At 39.9% G+C, this 21,551-nt stretch overlaps 1 protein-coding gene across 3 annotated transcripts in view; it reads right to left on the minus strand.

Annotated features, from left to right (window-relative positions):
* Positions 1–2,650: 2,650 nt before the first annotated feature.
* BICD2 (BICD cargo adaptor 2) overlaps positions 2,651–21,551 on the minus strand; it is a 95,657-nt gene continuing 76,756 nt past the window's right edge. Inside the window, exons 4-9 of one of the 3 annotated variants that reach the window (XM_057381854.1) lie at positions 21,087–21,539; positions 19,095–20,114; positions 17,902–18,053; positions 6,394–6,604; positions 3,729–3,790; positions 2,651–3,250 (exon numbers count right to left, since the gene is read on the minus strand). In XM_057381854.1, the coding sequence (XP_057237837.1) occupies positions 3,758–3,790; positions 6,394–6,604; positions 17,902–18,053; positions 19,095–20,114; positions 21,087–21,539 (1,869 nt within the window). In that variant the 3' untranslated portion in view covers positions 2,651–3,250; positions 3,729–3,757. Of the gene's footprint in view, positions 3,251–3,602; positions 6,605–17,901; positions 18,054–19,094; positions 20,115–21,086; positions 21,540–21,551 lie in introns of those variants that run through there. The other 2 variants (XM_057381856.1, XM_057381853.1) reach the window with 2 other exon arrangements.

A 21,551-nucleotide genomic window follows, 5' to 3' on the forward strand; every position in this document is an offset into this window, starting at 1 on the left:
GGCACAGGGAGGGTATTTTTTTCTACACAGAAAAGAGTCAAAGAAATTCATGTTTTTTAAAAGCAATAGCTATTCACTAGACAAGCTTTTAATCTAGATATCGTCCCTTGACTGCTTTCTCATTTTCTTTCTTACGAAAGTATTTTTGCATCACACTGTTTTACTATTTCACAGGTCTTCTCTCACGTGCATGCAGATGGATTTACATGTTTCTTCCGTAGATCATCCTGCAAGTAAAGCTCCTTTACAGAAAATGCAGACCACTATACACTCTCTGCTAATTCACTGCTTACCCTTGAGCAAGTGTTTTCAATGTCCAATGAAAAACTGGTGTCTTGCTCTCCAACTACAAATTATGTTGATGAGTTGGTGTCACGTAGCTGACTGCTACCACATAGAGAAACAACCAGCAAAATGGTTCTGAGAATCCTACCTAGGGACACAAGAGTTGTTAAACTAGGGTACAAAATTATATTTAATGTTGCTAGGGACCAATATCCAGGAACATCTTCCCACTGATGGGACAAACCTCAGCCCTGGCCTCAGACTTTGGGCATTCTCCTTCAGGGTTTTTTCCTTAGTTTGTTTGCTAATTCTGCTGGACAAACATCAATTTCAAAGAATTACTGACTGGTTGGAAGGGACTTTAAAGACCATCTTATTCCACCCCCCTCCCATGAGCAGGGACATCTCCCACTACATCAGGGTGCTCAGGGAACACTGCCAGGCCAGCAAACACTTCCAGGAAGTGTTCAGGGCCAGACTGGATGGGGCTCTAAAGGGATGTGAGTATTTTGGGGAGTATATCAGAAATTAAGATGTAATCTCAGGATGACTTGTCACCACTGACACCATAGCCTCAGTCCTACCCTTGCTTTCCCTGTACGAGAACAAGTGTTTGCAAGGCTATTCAGTGGCACACATTATACCAGTCTGATCCACGCCAAAACTAATCCACGAAACTGTCATGGAATAACAGAGGATGGTGCTCCCCGAATATGAGTATAATTTTTCTAGTTCTGTGGAAAATGTCATGTTAAGTATTCAGTTTCTTTCAGATAAAAATTAGTATTTGGCCCCTGGCTGAAAATCCCTTCAGCAGACTACTTAAACCAGCACCTTCTTAAACCACAAAACCAACAGGCAAAACACACAATTCCTTTTCTCTTTTATTGCTCCTGCCAATGTGACTACCTTTACGCAGGCACATTGCTTTCCTACATTAAAAAGTGTTTTATTAATCCAGAAGCAATGTTTTGCCCTCTACCCCTCCTCCTAAAGTTACCCAATTAACACACAGTTATCCTTTGAAGAAGTTTCCACATTTTCTCTTTAACTTTTTTTGTTTTTCATATCTGTGTAAAGGTTACTTGGCAAGAGTACATGCATAGGACGTTAAATGGAGACCAACCCACCACTAAAAGGTAATGCACATAAAACATAATACAGTACTTTGACATCATTTCAAATAAATACCCACATACAAATGTAGTAATTTTAAATGCAACAATATTTTTTTTAAATCAATCCTGTAACAGAAGATGGAAATATAAGCCCCCACATCTAGGAATAATAATACTTTTTCCAGCAAACAGAAATCTTTTCCGCTCTGTCAATATTAGTTCAATTTGTAATTTTTTTTGAGAAGTGGGAAGGGTCCCCTCCAGCAAGTACCAATTTAATCACCCACATGAGCCTCACCAAGCCTTGAGAGCCTGGCATGGCTTGTTGATGCGCCTCTCTTTTTCTGTTTGCTGAAATCACAATTAGATACAACATGCAAAGGAGATCCTGATGTGCTGCGGTTCACATCTGCACACAGCGCCGTGGTTCCTGCACCCACCACTGCACATTGCCCACGGACAGCAACATTCCCGACACATTCCTGGACTGATACCATAATTGTGGTCATACACTGCTCATCTGTTCAACATCAGTCCTATTGGTTCCCGAAGTGTAGTCGGGTTTGTTCAGGTTTGTGGTTTTGTTTTCCATTCTCTCTACACCCTGAATTTGAAAGGATTTGTATGATGAAATATCATTGACTAACAGAATTTTTACAATTCCATGAATATATAATCTCTATAGTAAAACTACTATTAAAAATGTGCGAAATGGGAGTTCACTTTGCACTTATTGCTCTACATCTGTAACAAATTCCAAACCAGCCATTCCATTCCTCCTAAGTGACAGGACTTAATAGCCTATGCTGCTCTAAGAGTCTCCCTTCAAATGATCAAAGGCACTACCGGCAAAAATGAGTGACAGAAAGGCGCTGATAGGTAACACTGTATCACTGACCACTTTAGAATTTTTCTTTGTAAATGTACCAAAATTTGGCACAATAAAATGAAAAAGTAACAAAACAATTCCAATTTGGAATTTAACTGGTATAGTTGTATAAAATTCTGTTAATCAATAATACTTCAGCTTCCTAAAACGCAGGAATTCTGGAATTTATAGGTAATACTACTTATTTAATATTTTTCAAGTGCCTATTACTGTTTTAACCAGAGTAAAGTCAAGTTTTCTTCTTGTTACATTGAACTATTCCTAAGAATAATAATACAATATGAAAAAAMCCCCAGAATTTGAATACCCTGGATTTCTTAATGAACATGGCAGTTTAAAAAAATTAGTAGTTTAAACATATAAAGCATAACATTTTAATAACAAAAAAGATGCTGAAGCACAGCACATAGTTTAGCAGAGCTCTTGCTTTTTGTTGAAATTGTTTTCTAACCACAGTCTAGAGCCTCCCCCAATCTCTGCCAATCTCATGCTGATATATAATTCATAAATCACAAGTTCCAAATTGGAGAGAGATTATGAGCACAAACCACTGCATTTATATAAACTCTTCTACATAAGGAATTAAAGAAGCTAAAGAAAAATATCAAAAGTGCACAGGTATAACAATCAGGTAAAAAATGAGCATCCACAATGAAGTAAATTCCCCCACCCAATATTTCTAGAAGAGCACAGACTAACATAGTGAGTGTTACATTTGAAGTAGGTTTCTTCAGCACTTGTAAGTTTTCTTACTGCAGCAGCATTTATAGATAAAGCTTGTTTGTTTTATAGCTTCAGGCAGAAAGGTAGTATTTAGGAGAAGGTGTTTTGAAAAGTTAGCATCATGTCAGTGGTTTCCATTCTGTGTGCAATGGGTCACCACTTTGAACCAGAGTGAGGAGTGCTAAGAAATGCGGTTGCACTGTTGGAAAGGCCTTCTCCAGGGACTATTCTACAGCTGAAAATGGAAAAATAAAATAGCATTAGAAAAAAAAACAAAACCCCAGTGTTCATTTCTCAATCAACTGAAAACTTAACCCCATGTGCTGCACAGGCAGGTTAGTTGGATGAGGGCCTGTTAGCTGGGTGGGGGAACAGCAGCCACTCCAGCTTCCAGATGGCTTCCCACTGGGTGAACAAGGCTTTGCATGGCTCAGCCTGGAAGCAACAGCTTTGCAGAAAGAAGGATTCTTACAAGTACTGAATAAAGCCTTGCTCTTCAAGCAAGAGTTAAAAGTAGTGAGTGTGCAAGAAATATTTTCAGTGAAGCTTTAGTTTGTCCAGAAACATGCAGGTCAATATATCATGCAGGCCAATATATCATGCAGGCCTATGCAGAGAATCATTCAGAAGAGCCTGCTCGCAGAGGTAGGTGATGGCTTAAGGAACTTTCCATGCTTTACCCCAACCCATTGAGATTGATATGAAAGACTTACAGCAAAATAACATCTCATGAAATTGTTAATCAAGAATTGAAAGACTCAGTCTTAAATATTACCTAAAAATACAAACAGCAGGATCAAGTCACTTTACGTTGTTCCTCAGTTCTTTTTCTGACAGGATAAACCATAACGGTGATAGACTCCAACAGCAGTCAGGTTGGCTCTTAAATTTTTTTAAATATTTGCAGAAATGACTGAAGATTGAAATGATCACTAAGGCGGTTGTGCTAATAGCAAAATTGCTCGTACTTGGAACTGAAAGAATGAGTCAAGCCTGATAGCAATAGTCACTGTCATTAATACCTAGATTATTACAGAAAATTCCAAGTAATTGGAAGAAAACCCTAACAATGTGTTCAATTAGCTTCTCAGTTTATCTTTTTGTCATTAGTATTTTGCAAAAGTACTGCCATTAGAAACATGGAAGCAATGAAAACTGTGTTAAAGCTCCCTACTATGGTGAAAGCAGAATTGTTACTGAGTCAAGCAGAGAAAGTTAGCACTCAAAAGCCTGCTTTCACCATGTATTTTTAAATTGTACTTAATGCAGGAATGAAAAGAATAAAGGCATTTTGGAAGATTGTGCAGCAAAGAGAAAAGCAGGATTGAAAATTATAAAAGATGACTCTTTTAAAAAATCAAACCTGCTATTTAGCAACATTAAAGCTCAAATTAAGGAGAATTCAGTATTTTCTAAAAGAAGTAATAACAGACACACAGGGCCTAGTTTCTAAAACCAGAATTGCAATTTGTTTAAACCCCAAGCAGTCATGTTTGAGCAATGTATTAGAATTGAATTGCTTGAGGTTTTCTTCATCCTCTCAAGATCAATAAATGCAATTCTGGCTCTGGGCTGCAGCATTTCCATGATTCCCCACTTTGTAGTAAAGTTCTATTTGTTTAAAATCTCACCATAGTAATTTAGAAGACTTCCCCCCAACATGTCTAAAAATATCCGGGAAGCCAAAATCCCCCACTGTTTCCCTACAGTGGGAAAACCAGCCACACTCTTATTAGCTTCTGTTAGCACTGGGATATCTCCTGAGTGTGCATGGGCAGTGTGCAGAGCAAGATGTGAGCATCGACAGGGACGGGCAGAGGAGCACAACCACAGCACAGGGTAAGAATGGCTTTGGGAACCACACTATTGAGCACTCACCAGCAGAGGCTCGCATCGCTTTTAGTAACACTATAGGCATACAAAATAATTTGAAAGAGTACAAAATGAACAGGGCTTTACATTAAAATAAAGTCTGAGGCTAGGCACTTCAAACTCTGGGTTAAACAAAGAACTGTGCCTTTCAGTGCTCCACAAATTTTCTGCAATTTTAGAAGCAACATTTTCAATCTTTTTCTCTTATGCAGGCACTAATTATAAAGTACACTTTTATACTATCAAACTTATTGTAATTAAGTGGCTAAAAAGCCCCTCAAAAGTTCAATAGCAGACAAAGGTTTATTAGTTTTTAAAGATTAGGATGTGCACTAAGCTACTTCATAAATCATTATTAGTCAGATGATCTGGATCAATTTCCYGTGCCTCTAATGTAGAGCCCTGTGAAACACATGCCTTGCATATGGAATGCAGTACCTTCTGTGTACTTAAAAAAATGATCAGAGCTCTGAAATGCTACCTCTTTAGGTTAATACTGAGAGCTGAGAAAAACTGTTTGTGACCAACAATGCTAGACCATAGTCACATTAATTCTACACATATATATTGTGTGGCTACAGATTCTTTCCTGTACAGAATATCTCAGACAGGTTCTTTCCAAAGAGTTATGCTTGCAAGGAGCAACATAAGACCACAAATATCCTTTCCAGGACATAACTTCTTAAAGTGGAACTATCTACCAGTAGGATCCCAATTCTTAACGTTTTAAATTTTGTATCAGATAGAGTAAATATTGCATATTTTTAATATAAATGTGCAAGCTTCTTCTGATTATCCCTCTGAAGAGAGGGATGCAGTGTCAATAATGTACCAAGTTTTTTTCTAGCTTTTGTAGCCTATAAAAACTTTAGACTTTGGTCAGTGGTGATAAAACAGCACACATTTAACATGCACTACAACAGGCAAATTAAGTTTGACTCCAGTTTCCAAATGCTATGCATTCCCAAGACATAGCTCTAATTTTAACCTTTGTTCTTCACCACTTCTTAAGCCACAGTAGCAAGAAAGTTTCTCTGTTTCTGCCTATGAAAGCACTTATTGAAGTATGCTGCAACCCTGGAGGAAGGATCACGTTTGTGCTATACAAACTACAACAAGTAACACCAGATATATACTCTATCAGGTGTACTCTTAACACTTACCATAAACAGCAAATCCCAGACATGTTAATTGTGGAAAAAGTTAATTGCTTTCCACTATTAACTTGTTAATAGCATCCCCATACTTACGCATTAGTTACAGTTAAGACCACCATAATACAATCTGTATTCTCTGGTTCAACAACATACTAGTACAAGTCAACTCACTGCGACGTTAGATAGTGGGGATTTACGCTGACAGTTACAGCATAAAATAAGATGCAGAATATGATTTTTCTAGATATCTGTCCTAGTCACAATAGATTTTATATTTCTCACTACAGAACACGTGGTTGTTCAGGACAGAACCTTCAGACCTGTCTCCACAGGACCGAATGTGACTTACACTGGGGTTACTGCCCTTGGCTTTGGAGGCAGACTTTGTGCGCACCCTTTTGGACTGCTCGTGGTCCAGCTCTAAATGTTCCAGGCGCTGGGTCAAGGCCAGTTTCTGCTGGATAGCCATCCGAAGCAAGGAGTTCAGAGTCTTCTTCTCATCCTCGGCTGCTGCAAGCTGCCGCTGCATTTCATCCAGCTGAGTGACATATTCATCACATCTGCAATGAAATATATCTATCTTTAGCAATCCTGGTTCCATTATAAACATGAATCCCTTCTGTCCAGCCTATACAGCAGTGATCGCTTTGCAGCTGCTTACATACACACTCTTAATTAGGAACTTCAACCACATTTGTAGAAAACAACAACTGCTTTTCACTGGGGTTCTTAAAATCCAGTACTCAGCACTTAATGTTGTGCCTTTCTAGATGGTTGGTCAATAATTAGTAGCTTCCTTGTAGAGTGGAAGTATGGAGCCTGACATAACTGTACTCGTGTCAATGTCAGTGAGATGTCCTCCCCGAGTAGACCCCATGCAGTCATAGCCTTTTTGTCTCTGCTTACAGAGATCACAATGGTTCTAAGCTTCTGGCTGGAAAGGGTCTGAGGGCAGCAACAGGAGTGTTGTGAACTGGCCATTGCTAAAATGGCCATTAATACCAGTTGATGAGCACCTGAACTGTGCCATTTGTTACATTAGACAAAGTCCAAATAACAAATCTCCAGTGGTGACTGAACAGCACTATCAAAACCAAGCATTTTTCAGAATTCTATTTTAATCTACTCTGATTACATCATAAATAGTGGCTGTCTATATATATATATATATATATATATATATATATATATATATACACACACAACAAGTGGCCTTTATATAATTGCTCTCACCATCAAAATCAATTATAAAATAATTAAAGGAACTGACTTAGTGGGAAGGGTGTGGTAAAGCTGTATGAATGCCTCAAGTGTTCTATCTACTGTCATTGTCACTGAGCCTGGAAGCTGTTTAACTTGCACCATGAACAACTTAAAAAATTAAAGTCTACATGTAGGTCATATTTACTGCACAAACAGTTATGCATGTGGGTACAGAAATATTCATAGGTACCACTAGCAATTTACCATCTGTAAAATACAGCTTCTTCATAAAAGCAAAAATATGAGCAGAGAAGTTCCTTTTAATATTGAAATGGAAAAAAACCTTACTTTAAGGGGTATTCATCATCATTAAATAATATAAAGCAGAGTGGGAAAAAACCCACCACGAAACAAAACTGCATTCATATGCAGATTAATCAGCTGTGCTTATACTAAGAAGCCTCAAATTCTGCTCTGCCTGACTTTAAACAGCAGGATTAGGCCTCTATTCCTAATTATATGTGCTTAGGAATAGAAATAGGAAAAAGAAAAAAAAAACCAGAATTGTATTTTTGAATACATAGAGAGAATAAAAGTAACTCAGAAATATAAATATAAAACTCCATGAACTATAACTGCRCTGCAGCTTTACAGACCAGGAAGTTTGAGGCCCCCATGTGCACAGGAATCTGTCCTCTTGCATCTGGGCATCCTTCTCTGAAGTTCATCACAGCCTCTCCCACACTGTGCAGTGCAGGGGAAAACAATGTGTGAAGGATCTTTCTTTGAAAAAAAACAATCCCAAGAGCCTTAAACTTGTTATAACAATAACATTTTGCTTTTCTCAGCACGGTCAGATGAACCTACACTAACTCCTACATTCCAGGGACTGGAAACCAGAGTCAGGGCCAGATCTTGTCCCACTAACCCCTTTCAGCACTAGAGATGAACAGAAATTGAAACAGCTCTTGGCTGTTTTCTGAATCTTTCTTGAAAGTGTAAGAGTCCACCGCTCTAAGGGAAGGTGTCACCATCTCTAGAAGGAGGGCGTGGCCACAAAACTGAACAGCTCCCAGCATCCTACTGACCCTGTGCCCTGCTGCTCCAGAGTGTCAGGGAGGTGTTTTCTTCCCTAAGGGGTGGGAGCAAGGCACAGGCTGTAGATTCCTGGGAGGTGTGAGAGGCTGTTGTGTTTCCCTCCAGCTTTCAAACACACTCATGACATCTGACATGAAAAGCCAAATCTTATGATATCAGAACTGACCTTTCTGCTTTCTTTTCTGTGCACACCTTAAATCTGATTCCTTTCACACTTCACTATTGCACTGGGGGGATGTCCAGAACAGCATTACCAATTTCTTGAGGAATGGAATGAGATTGCTTCAGCAAAATATGATCTGGCACTGTAGTGATCTGTCCCTGTTCCCCTTCCTTCATGCTCAGTATTACCCTCTAAATGGTTTGGGCAACATAAAAATACAGGGAGGTTCCTCCCCACCCTTTTCCAACTTCTTTCTTGTGAATCAAAACATACCCATGGTTTTGTACAGAACATGAAGTTAATGTAGCTCCAAACTTTGAGCTCGAATTCCATTTGCCATGTGCTATGCTACTTCCCAGCTATATATTCAATAAAATCAGAATAGAAGATGTCTTTGTTTTAAGAACACCTCTGAAAGAAAATAATTTAGCTTGCATGCTTTTAGGAACAATATGAAATTAATATAAGCCTGTTGTACTTTCACACGTTCACTGTGTTTAGTAGATTGTGAACACAAGACTTTGATGTTGCCCATTTTCTTAATACTGGTAATTAACAACAACAAACAAAGAAACTTAAGGAAATAGTTACATTTTTAAAAATAACACCAGCTATATACAAATACCTACACAGAATAAATATACATCCTGAACGTTAAATATAATGATGAGAAATAAAAACTAAATCTTCAAAAACATTCTCTGAAGCCAAGTTCTTGAAAAACCTAACTTAGTATTTTCCAAAGCTGTACACCTCTGCTTCCCACAAACACTGGTTGTGCCTTAGTTCTACAGACCACTTAATGTAAGGGTCAGCAGGCAATAATTTTAATATTGGTAACTTCACTAGTGAATCAAACTCTGTTCCAGAAAAAAAAAAAGAAAAAAATGATATAACCAAATGAACCTGGGTATAACTGTGTTTTTCCCCTCTTCTCTGCAATCAATGAGGATCATGTGACAACTTCCAAGGAAACAAGATTGAAGGAGGCATTAGAGGGAAGCATCAAGTACTTCTACCTTGAGAGATTAAACTGTCAACCTACTTAGGAAATTCAAACACGGAGGATTAAAATCACAATTTCTCAGTTTTATTAAAACCTGGAAAATTTATTAGCAGAGACACAGTTGAAATGAGATGTAAATGAGCACTAACTGCATTCAGCTGAAAGAGATCAGCCACCTGCTGTTTCTAACTCAATTTTTATATTAGAATTTAATACTAAAGACTGATTTTTAACACCTTCCCCCCAACTCTTCCTTACCCCAACCCCCTGGTGAAAACCAGCTCATCTGCAGAAAAAGTAATAATTTGTGTTACCAGAGGAATACAGGGAACAAAGTAGGTTATGGCTGCAATAAAGCGACTGAAGACACTTTCACAAGGTCCCTTTTCATATGCTGGTGTGGCACATTTGGTGTACCTGAGTTCCTCAGGTACCATTTGGACTCCTCAGCACCCAGGGGAGATTTGGAAGCAGCCTGTACGCAACTTGGATACATAAGTGGAAAAACAGAAGGATGTTACTAGGTGCTGACAGCAGAAGACAGGCATGCCTTCAGAAAGCAGGTTATTTCTATGACCTCATACAATCTGCCTGAGCTGGACTTCTCTGAAGGAACTCAAACTGGACAGAGTTTCACATATCCGTAAAACCAAACAGATTTAGGTTTTACAAAGTTGTGAAGTGGAAGTATTAAAAGGCTTAACCCCATGTAAGCATGCTCCTGGCAGGTGAATTTGCCATGTGCTTTACTCCACGAATAGCTATGCCAGAACTCACACAAATCCAATGCCAAGAGTCAAGCTTCTGCTAGGTCAGTATCTTTGAGACATCCTTAGGAAGTAGACTAAGCTAATCTTTTGCCTGAGTTTGCAGATCCAAGCTCTAGTAATGTGCTTTTCAGGAAATCCTAAAGAAGGCACAACCCCCCAGATTTAGGCCTTTTAGGATAATAAATACGCAGGTTCAAGGGAATATCTACAGAAACCATAACCAATTGCTAATTTATAATTATGTGCTCAATACCTTGCACTGAAAACTCACCTGAGTTGTGTATTTGAGATATCTAAGCCCTGTGCCCTTTATATGCATAACCCACTGTGATTTTTACCACAGAGAGTGGTTGATATTGAGGTATAGTATTCCAGAATCTCTATAATCAGCCATGCGTAATCAATGTGCATTAGTAAAAAGTATTAAGAAAGTAATCAGACCACAAATCTCTCCTGCAGTTTGAAACAACTACAGACAGCCCCTCAGTGTTGGACATCATAGCTCTTCTGAATTTCCACCAATAAAAACTCCCAAGAAAGGATGATAAACTTCTATGGCAAAGTCTCTCCTCTTAGAAATCAAAAGAAAACTCCTTTCTTTTTTATATATAAACATTAAAAGTAATAGTCCTATGCCACTACATTAGAAGTGTAAAGCTGTCACAGAGGCAGAACATTTTTCCGAGTTCTTAATCAAGAGTGGCAGAGTGGAGTATCTAATTCCAAGCTTTTCAGCTCTCTCCGCCCAACATCACCCAAGCTGTGCATGTGCTTTGCTTTTTACAGCCTACAAGCACTGATACCTTCTATGCATTGTCAAACAAAACCACAACTTGTCAATCTAAAACACCATGGAGTCAAGTAATTGCTGCTGCAGTAATCTCCCATATTTTAAAGTAACTCACTTTCCACTTTGATTAAAACCAAAAGCACAGACAAGCTGCCAAACAAGAGCTGGAACAGTCTACTCTAAGGTGCTCCCTGCACCACTATTATTTCACAGGAATGCATTCTGTAGTTCACCTTCCTTAGCAGCTGTGTTCAAGCAGAGGCCCAGGAACATGGAAAGATGGGATGGACATAGCCACTTTAACAAATCCCTGGAAAAAGACTTACAACCTTGGTCCAGGGCCTATCTACAAGAGACACTTTCACCAAGGCTGAATATCAACATTATGCGGCATTACTTGTAACAGACATTTTAATTGTCAGCCACAGAGTCTAGTGCAGGCACATCAGTGCTATAAATGTGAGTGTGTGCACAACATCATTGATGGGGTTTTTTAGCGTGCCTATAGGATGGGGAAATGCCTTTGTCCTGTCTGTACATCTTGTTGCTTTCACATGGGTACTCACAGCCTGTAGGGTTACATAATAAAAGGGAGTGTTAACAGCCTGCATGGAAGAAAAACACCACATCCTTGGCTGTCTTTGAGAAAAGAAGATTGGAATGTAGAATGGATAACACAGGTGGCTGAGCTGAAATTGGCGACACTGCAGCTCTTTGCAAACCCACCAATCATATGCTGATGAGTAGAAAGTGACAACCTCACTGACCAATGTATGTTTGACACAAATGTATACACTTGTTGCAAAATGGATAAAAGGGGGCTTCCCTTGTAATAAAGAGAGTTATTAGTTCTGTGTATATGTGTGCCTTTGTGTCTGTTATTTTGTGTTGCTGTCTGGCCAACAGCGATAACCACCCAGATCTTCTTTGTGTCTCTGGATGCCATTCATCACCTCTAGGTCTGGTACCAGGAATAGGAGAGAAATGCTGTTACTCCCATCTGGGAAACCCATTCTGGAAATGTTCAGTCACATCTTCTGTGTCTGGCTCCTCTGAGCATTAATCCTATACGATATGTTTAGAGAAGTTGAATACTTCTACTGTGTGGAGTCCAGTGTGAAGACCCTTTAGCTGTAACTCTCAATCCTGTGAGAATTGCACTGTTCTCCACATGAATTTACATTCCATTATATTCTGCAGGCCTTTGAAGTCCATGAACACAAAAATATTTTCCTAAATTCTTTCAATACTTGGAAAACTGACAAGAGTGTGATTCCGAGCTGATGCATATATTCATTTCAAACACCTCTTCTCCATTAGTGAACAACAGCTAGCTGCTAGTTTCTTATGTGTAATCATGGTTTTGTTTCTCTATCACAACCACTATCTTGTCATTCTAGTAYCTTATAACATTCTCCCAATTCTTCCAATATGTTCTAACTTGCCACCCACCTGTCCCCTTCCTGATTTGTTGCAGTTTACCTCTCTCTTTATTTACGGTTTATGAAGCACTGGAACATGGGGTTAGCCATTAATTACATCTGGGCACATTTGTTCTCTGATTTCCAAAGCCTTCTGGTCTGTCTGTTCTCTTACTTCCCTTCCTTGTTCTCAGGCTCTGGAAAAGAACCAGGCTACACATACAGCAAAGTTGAGAAGCCTGTATCTTTCACCAAGGAGTGAAGTTGTATCCTAAGTCATTTCTCAGAGCCAGTTTGTCAGGATTTATTAGGACAATGCAACTTCCTATTAATATAATTGTTTGTTTTTTGTTGCCCGACCCTGAATAAACAAGCCAGCGAGGAGCCTCCTTTATGTCATCCCCGTCTGGCTGCAACCAGTCACATGGGAGGTCCTTCTAGAAAGCAGGGATTTTGGGGTCCTCCATAAGTGCATACAGGACTGAATATGCAAGGTAAAGCCACAAGAAACTTAAAGGCTTTATCAAAAGAAGAAAACCAGCAAAAAAAAAAAAAACAAAAACAACACAGGTAAAAGTCAAAACCCATGTTGTGATTGCACTGTGTATGGTTGTTGCCAGATTCTGTATTCAGTAGAATTTTTGGAAGGATGCTTACTCAAATTGTAGCAAATTGAACTTGAGGAAAACGCTAGCATAACAAAATAAAATAATATTTGTTTTTTAAAAGCCAAATTTGTGTTTAAATTGCTTGTTAGCTTAATCCAAGGGAAGTTTTACCCAGTGCATTCTTTCTTTGGCTGTGAAGGGATGGTAAGACCAGCCTTCTGCCTTGCATCTAATCATCTTTCAAGGACTTGAACCCCAATTGCTGGTGGATGAATCTGTGCAGCACATTAGCACTGGCAGTGTATACTCTGGAAGTTGCAGCTTCAGAGGTGTTCTCGAAACAACTAGCAGAAACCTTTTATCTCTCTCTCTCTCCTTCGTTACTGAAAAATTAACCAAAACAAGCCTCAAGCTGAACTTCTAAGTCAGATTTTTTTCATCTGTTTTAAATCAGGATGTTTTTCCCCTGCAATCAATTTTAAGAAACCTGTGCTCTGACTTGCTTGCAAAGTTGAATAACCAATTGCTTACAGGCAATCTAGAAACATATCTTTATCTACAAGACAAGGAAATCATGCTTCACTCCCATCCTAAATCATTAGCAAACAGGATGTATTTAAATTCCCTCAAAGCACTTGGGAGCAGCTCTTTTTCTAGCAAAGAAAGGAAGCAATCTTTCTGCTGACAATATTTTAAAGGAAGACGAATTTATTTATGTCAAATCTAACACTAACCCTCCTCCTTACACTTAAGAAGGGATTTATATTGTTCTGTGTTTCAAAATCTCAATTTTCTTAGCCAACTAAGTGGGCGCTTAAAAAAAATAATGCAAGCTTACCATAAAATATGTTTTGAAAATTAAGTATTTTTGCCAGGAAAAACCAGCCATAGCTCCTGGCTCTCTGTTCCTTACATCACCCTGAAGTGGCCTGAATACCACCAGCAATATCAACCCCTGATTTGGAGCCCTGTTCCCAGTTACTGCTTTATGCCTATTTGCTGCTGGTGGTCACACTAAAAATTGCAGGGCATTAGGCACACTAAACTCAGTACTCAACACCACCTTGAAAGTAGCCTTTTAATTCATATACACTTGAACAAAGACCCAAGTGAGTTAACTGCAAATAATGCGCTCTTTGTACATTACTCATAACTTGACCTATCACTTTGTACAACAACTTCGTTTTAGGCATAGTGTTGTCTACAGTGTTGAGGCAGTCCATCAGAGCTGGGAGCTGTTAAATCTGCGTTGTGCAAGCCTCCTCCTGTCTTCAGCTGAGGTCTTACTATATTTTCACTACATATTAAAAATAGCTGATAGTATTGTCATATTAGTAGGATTAACCTACTTTAAAAAGAAAATTAGGTCAGTTACTATACTCATGCCCAGCCTCCAACTCTCATGTATTGTTACAGTTCTCCCACATCCCATAAAATGAATATTTTCCTGTGGAAAATGTGCAGCAGTCTGCTTCACCGCACACTTGAACAAAACTCCGAAACAAACATGGAGGAGTAAAGGATCCATCATTCATTATTAGTCTCTGCTGATACAAACCTCTTGGCAGGGAAGAAATACAACTCTTACTGTGCGGTTAAGAGGTGCTGCATTGTTTGAAACATGACTAAAAATCAGACCCCAAACAGTTTGAGCTTATCCCCACCAAAGCACCTAGGAGTACCACTTGCAAGCTTACCCTACTTGAAGACTTAAATGAAACAGTCACTGAGAATGCACTTGGCCATTTTATCTGGCCATTCACCACCAAGCTACTAACTGCCCCCCTGACCAGGGATTGAGAGGAAAAGGGGTGACAGCACCCCACGAGCAGCACTAGATCCTGATAGCTACTGTGGCTTCTGAAACATGGAGCACAGTGGGTGAAAGAAGCAACTCTTCATGCTCTTGTGAAACTGCCACCATCTCAGGCTAGATGCAAACTCCAAGGCCAAGATGCTTAACTGCCATGCAAGGCTCAGGAAGGCTCCTGAGACAAAAGGCTCTGCAGGCCTCATCTCTACCGACCCAATCCTCAGTTTTTTGAGTCCTCCTTTGTTCCTGGCTCATTTTTTTCACTACAGTTACCAAGTATATTGTAAGTTTAGAAATTAAAATTGTTCATTTAGGTAGGGGAGTCTGTTGCACATTTCCAGACAGAGCTCACTCCTCCTCTATTCACCCACAATTCTCTGCAAGAGTGTGAGGACACAGGTCCTGTTTCTTTCAAAAGTATCTTATTCTTTCTCCAATTCCTTCCAGCTTGAAGCTGATCTACAGCTAACAATGATACTACAATCTCTGCATATCAATTACACTCCAGAAATTGAGAGAGAGATGAAAAAAGTAGGACAAATCTAGACTGTACAGGGTATTCCACTCCCTGCCAGAACCAACTGCCACAGTTCAACCTTTAGCATTCCTTGGTTTCCATGCTTACTCCATGCAAAAATACAGCTGAGGAAGGCTGAATTGCCAGGAAGTCAAAGATTATTCAAGGAACATGAGAGCTGCTGTAAAAGCACCTCCAAAAATGAGGAATCCTCATCTGCATCCTCATGATTTCTTACTATGATGCTCCTTAGCAGGTGACAGAGCAAACTCTTCTTGGCTTTTTGTTTAATTTTAAGTGTCCATAGAACAAAAAAGAAGGAAGTAGCGCAGAGCACATGCAGACTCCCCCATCCCTGTGGGTTAGCTTAAAAGCAGGTGTCTAGGTTACATTAAACAGCATTTTAATGCAAGGCCTGGTATGCATGGCAAATGAACACTGCCAGGGGTGTGTCCCTGTGAATCCCCCTGAGCTGGAACCGACCAGTTTTAGATAAAGATTCTTCTTTTCCTGTTTCCCAGGACCATTTCTGCACAGAAGCAAACTGACCACTCCTGAGGTGTGAAGCAGACCTGACTGCAGAACATGATGGCATTGCCTCAACATTCCACCAAAGAATTGTGTACTCTAAAAGAAGAAATCAATGACAGCAGCAGCTACCACGATGTGCAGTAAAACAGCATTTACCACTGCTACAGCAAGTGACATGTCATGTGCTTGTAGTGTGCCATTACATGGCACAAGCAAGACAACAAAGAGACCTAGCCCAGGCAACATGGATTTGTGAAAGGAAGGTCCTGCTTGACCAACATGATTGTCTTCTATGACAAAGTGACCTGCTTAGTAGAGAGGCAAAAGTTAAAGATGTGTCCATCTAGACTTCAGTAAATTGTTGGACACTGTCTCCCATAGTATCCTTCTAAAAAAACTGGCTGCTTGCAGCTTGGATGTGTGGACTTCTTAATAGGTGAAAAACTGGCTGGATGGCCACATCCAAAGAGTTGTGGTGAATGGAGCTATACACAGTTAGGGCTAGTTGCAAATGGTGTTACTCAGGGCTCAGTTTTGAGGTTTGTCCTTTTTAACAACTTTATTGATAATCTGGATGTGGTGATTGAGTGCAGCCCCAGTAAATTTGCAGATGACACTAAGCCAGAGTGTTGATCTGTTGAGGGTAGGAAGGCTCTACAGAGTCTGGAGAGACTTGATCAGTGGGCCAAGGACAACAGCATGAGGTTTAACAAGGCCAAGTGCCACATCCTGCACTTGGGTCACAGCAAACCTAGGCAGCTCCAGGCTGAGGGAGGAGTGCCTCAAGAACTGCTTGGCAGTAAGGGACTTGGGGTGCTGGTTGACAGCCAGCTGAATATGAGCTAACAGTGCGACCAGGTGGCCAAGAAGGCCAAGGGCATCTGTAGCAAGAACAGTGTAGACAGCAGGACCAGGGAAGTGATCACCCCCCTGAACTGGACACTGGTGAGGCAACACTTTGGGTACTGCATTCATTTTTGGGCCACTCACTTCAAAAAGGGCTTTGAGGGACTAAAGCCGGTCCAGAGAGGAGCAACAAGGCTGTGAAAACTTGTCTTATGAGGAACACCTGAAGGAACTGGGTTTGTTTAGTCTTGATAAGAGGAGGCTTAGGGAGGACCTCATGGTTCTCTATAACTGCCTGAAAGGCGGCAGTGAGGTGGGTTCAGTTTCTTCTGCTATGCCTGTAGTGAGAGGATCACAGGAAATGGCCTTGAGTTGGGACAGGTGAGATTCAGATTAGATATTGAAGAAATGTTTCCACAGTTTTTCTTCCAATCCAGGAAGATGGTGGAGTCATCCTCTTTGGAGGTGTTCAAAAGGTGTCTAGATCTGGGTGATGAAGTTTAGGGGTTAAGTGGCAGTGCTGGGTTGACTTGATCATCCTAAAGGTCTTCTAAACTTGATGATTCAGTGATACTACGTGTCAGCAGGGTTTTATGTCTGTTAACACCACAAAGCACAACTAAGAAGCAGAAGTCAGTTCCAAAGACAAAGCCACCAAATCAGCTCACACAGGTCAATGAAATGACAGACGCCAACTGAAGGACGGACAGCCTAAAGAAATCAAGGTGTTTGTAATATCTTTGGCTTTTTTTAGATCATCATGGTCAAGCAGAGTCCCATCTTCAGTGCATAATAAATGCATTTTGCATTGTTAAATGTCACTCCTTCTCAGACCTAATGGCTTCAAGAACCAGGGATAATCTCCCAGCCAACTTGAATAAATACTGCCACAACAACTTTCTGTTTTGTAGCAGCACACTATATCCACCCATGCTCCTCATCAATGGGAGCATGACACACACACAGACACACACACTGCAAGCAAAGGCAACCCACCGCTCCACTCTCTGCAGGGTGGATGGGAAGGATGGGAAAGACTCTTCCACATACAAGCAAGGAATTAAATTTTGCAGCATTCATTATATCTGTACCTTGTAGCAAACATAGCTCTCAGGGAAGAGAAGGTGGCAGCATCTTCTTTCAAAGCCTTCAGCTCATTTCGCAGCTTCATCATGGTCTCTGTAACCATTGCTTTCTCATTCTCATACTTGCTTTTTAAGTTGGCAAGGGCTACTTCTGCAGTCTGTTGGTTACCAGGGAGAACAGAAACAAAACATTCAATGAAACTCTACATCAAATGGCTGGCTAAAAGATTTTTAGTCACTATTCATATAACGAAACATTTACTTTGTACTAGAATGTTAAACTTGTGGTCAATTAATCTTGTACAGATAAAATAAAATTTTATTTCTGAACACAGGGAACAGACATAGCAGTCTCCTACTACCATTAACCATGCAGCAGCATTGAGGAAGTTACAGAATATACATGTAGTGAAACCTATCTACTAGCAACACAAAGGAACAAAACAGTCTATTTAGTATCTTGACTTTTAAATGCATTTGTCAGTCACTAGCACAGTTCTCTAACCCTTATAGCATTTTGCCTATCTCCTATTTGGGACACTTCTATTAAAATGTGCAAAAGAAAACGTAATGTGTCTATTTCATTCTTAAATAACACTTTACTGTTTTTTTAAAACAATTTCAATTTAACTGCAGAGAAGATGACATAGCATGTCATGTGGTGCTTTAAAGGCAGTCATTTTCATCTCCTGCACTGTTGATGGGTACTAAATGGCACAGTCGAATCCTAACTTTACCTTTCACCTCTGTTATTTTCATTACATTCTTATATCACATTCTCATCCTGAAAGGCTCTCTTTTATTTTTCAGTTTGAGAGAACAATACTTAAGTTTCAGAACTCTTTTAAGGGAAACTACTAGAATTCTTTCAAGTATAAAATAAGATTACCTCTTCATTTTAGGTATCTTAAATTCAATATAACCTGATCTAATTCAGACAGTAGACTACCACAATCTTAATAAAATCTCAGGAGTACGTGAGAAGCTGAAGTCAGTCACAGCCCCAGTGCTTGGTTTTAAGTGGGACAGCTGGGCGCCTCTAATGGAACAGCAAGCTTCAGCCTTCATCTAGCCAAATACCAGCAAAAAATGCCCCACAGAACCGAGGGAATGGCAGAATAACCTCAAAGATAAATTCTCTTGTGCTTATGACCTAATTCCCTGACACTGTAACCTTCACACCCCTAAAACCTGGTTACCTGTTTGTTGGCCTTCAGCACAGTTCTCAGAGTTGCTATCTGTTCCCTCTTGGTGCTCAACAAAGACTTCAACTTCAGGATTTCTTCCATGAGAGCTTCCTTGTCTTTGTCCACCACTGGCCCAAGTTCTTGAGTGGCAACGCGCTGCCTGGACAACTCAGTTGTTCTGTCCACAGCAGCCTGCAAGTGTTTGATCTGATCCCGAATAATAGCGATCAAGTTGTAAATGTTCATCGGTTCCTTCCGAGGATCTGACACAGGGGATGGCAGAGATGAGACCGGGGATGGGCTGCTGTCACCACTTCCATTCTCTGCTTTTCCCAGCTCAATAGTTAACAGCCCTTTAGAAAGAAGAATAGGAGACCTTCTTCCCTTGGCCTCTGGACTATTGCGTCCACCTTTACCTTCCTTGTAGTAGTCCAGCATCACTCTATTTGGAGTTTCATTGTTGCACATGCAGACATGATGGTATAAATTGGCTAGTTCCTCACTGAAGGTGACTAGTTCATCTTGGGCCACACTGAGGCTGCCCTGTGTTTCTCCAGCAACATCACTGACTTTCTTCAGCTCCTTCTCTAGCCTGGCCATCTGTTCTCTATCATGCCTACTGGACTTTTCCAGTGAGGTTATCTTTGAAGTGAGAGCTTGGCTCTCAGTCTCATATCTGCTCTTCTCTTCCTCATACTTAGACTCACATTCTTTGTATTTTGCCTTCAAATTTTTGAGCTCTTCTTTCAGGTCAGTAATTTCTGCCACAGCCACTTTGTACTTGCACTCCAGGATCTCTGGCCCATTGATGTCAACTTCATAATAGTCTCCATCTTCATGGCTGTCTCGGTCCTTCTCATTGTCAAGGGCAGACTGACGTTCCTTACTGGCCTGGAGCTTCTTCATGGCATTCAGATTTTCAGTGAGCCTGCCAACTTTCTCATGTTGCTCTGACAGGGCCCCCCGTGTATTTTCCAGCTGCTTCTGAGATTCCTGCAGTGTTGTTAACAAGTTAACCTTTTCTCTTTCCATCTGAAATACAGGAACACAGATATCTATGTTAAGGGAACTGCACCATTTAAATGGTTTTACGCTAAGAGACAGCAACTTAACCAGTGGTCCATATGGTTACAGATATCCAATTACTTCCATATAATGAAAAAGGCTATATAATGCATTCTAAAATTATCTGAAGTATAGCATTCATTGCTAATTATTTCTTCAAATCTCCTCTCCAAAATGCACATTTTTACACATTTAGTCCCTAGCTGATGGTCTCATTGTGAAAATTTCCTTTCAGCTAAAGACAAGCTAAAGTTTATTGCTATCTTTTAAATCATTAACTAAATTATAGAAAACACGCAACTAGTCTATGGTGAAAGCTTGGAACTTCATGAAAGACTCAGAAATACCAAAACTTTTTCAAATTTTTTTTCTTAAATTTCTCATTTTTAAAAACTCTGACAGTTTCTACACAAAGGCTTTTAAGATAATTTAAAACATGCTTGACGAAATATTAGTAGGCAACAGAAATGTGTACCTTGTTCTAAACTCTCCAATCTCCTAATTGCACAAACATAGCATAGAAATGCTTGGTGCTGATTAAGATGTCATGCTCTTTGAACTAATTATAGAAAATATAAGTACAAAACTCCTTTTGATGAAGCTGATTGGAGTAACCATCAACTTTGAAACAAACCACATTTTTGCTAGTGACATAATGAAGTAGACACAGCAAGTACTACATAGGAGATGCATTAGAAGTTTCCACCAAGAAAAGGACATGACTGCCAATTCCACTGCATTTGAAAAAGAAAGGTAAAGAAAAAAGCTGTGGTTTATCACCGACAAGCATTTAACATCCTCAAATTCTAAATCAATTGAAGCCTTTAAAAATACAGTATGAAGAGTATGGTGGCCATGTGAGATACCCAAAAGACTGAAATCTCAAACAAACTTTAGGAGCTATTTGGAAGTGCACAGCTCTTCAAGAAACCCATTTACCTGCACAAGCTGCTGTTTCAGCTTCTGGATTTCAGAAATGTTTAATTCACTCAGAAGATCTGAAACCAGACTTGGGGCTGGAGGGAAACTTTCATTTTTCTTGGGCGTTGAAGTACTGTTCTTGCCATTGCTTAGTTTGCTGAGGCAGTTTTGTTCAAATCCATTAATGATTTCATCATTATTGGGCTCAGTGGCTTCATCGCTGAACTTCAGCCCATCCAAAGAGATATTCAGGTGGCTGTTGTACATGGAATCATTGATATTCATGTAGTGAGACAGCTCCTTGCGAAGGTTGTTCTTCTGCTCCCGCTCTGTCTTCAGAGTCTCCAAGGCCTCCTCAAGCTGGCGCTCAGAGATCTCCTTCAGCCGGATAGCATCTTCCAGCTGGCTATTGAGAAACTCGGTTTCCTCTTCGAGCCTTTTGATTTCATGTTTCAAGCCTTCAAACTCCACCTGGAGATATAC

This window comes from Malurus melanocephalus, unplaced genomic scaffold (genome assembly GCF_030028575.1).
Source record: "Malurus melanocephalus ecotype Western Australia unplaced genomic scaffold, MMel_1.1 scaffold_534, whole genome shotgun sequence".
Classification (NCBI taxonomy): domain Eukaryota; kingdom Metazoa; phylum Chordata; class Aves; order Passeriformes; family Maluridae; genus Malurus; species Malurus melanocephalus.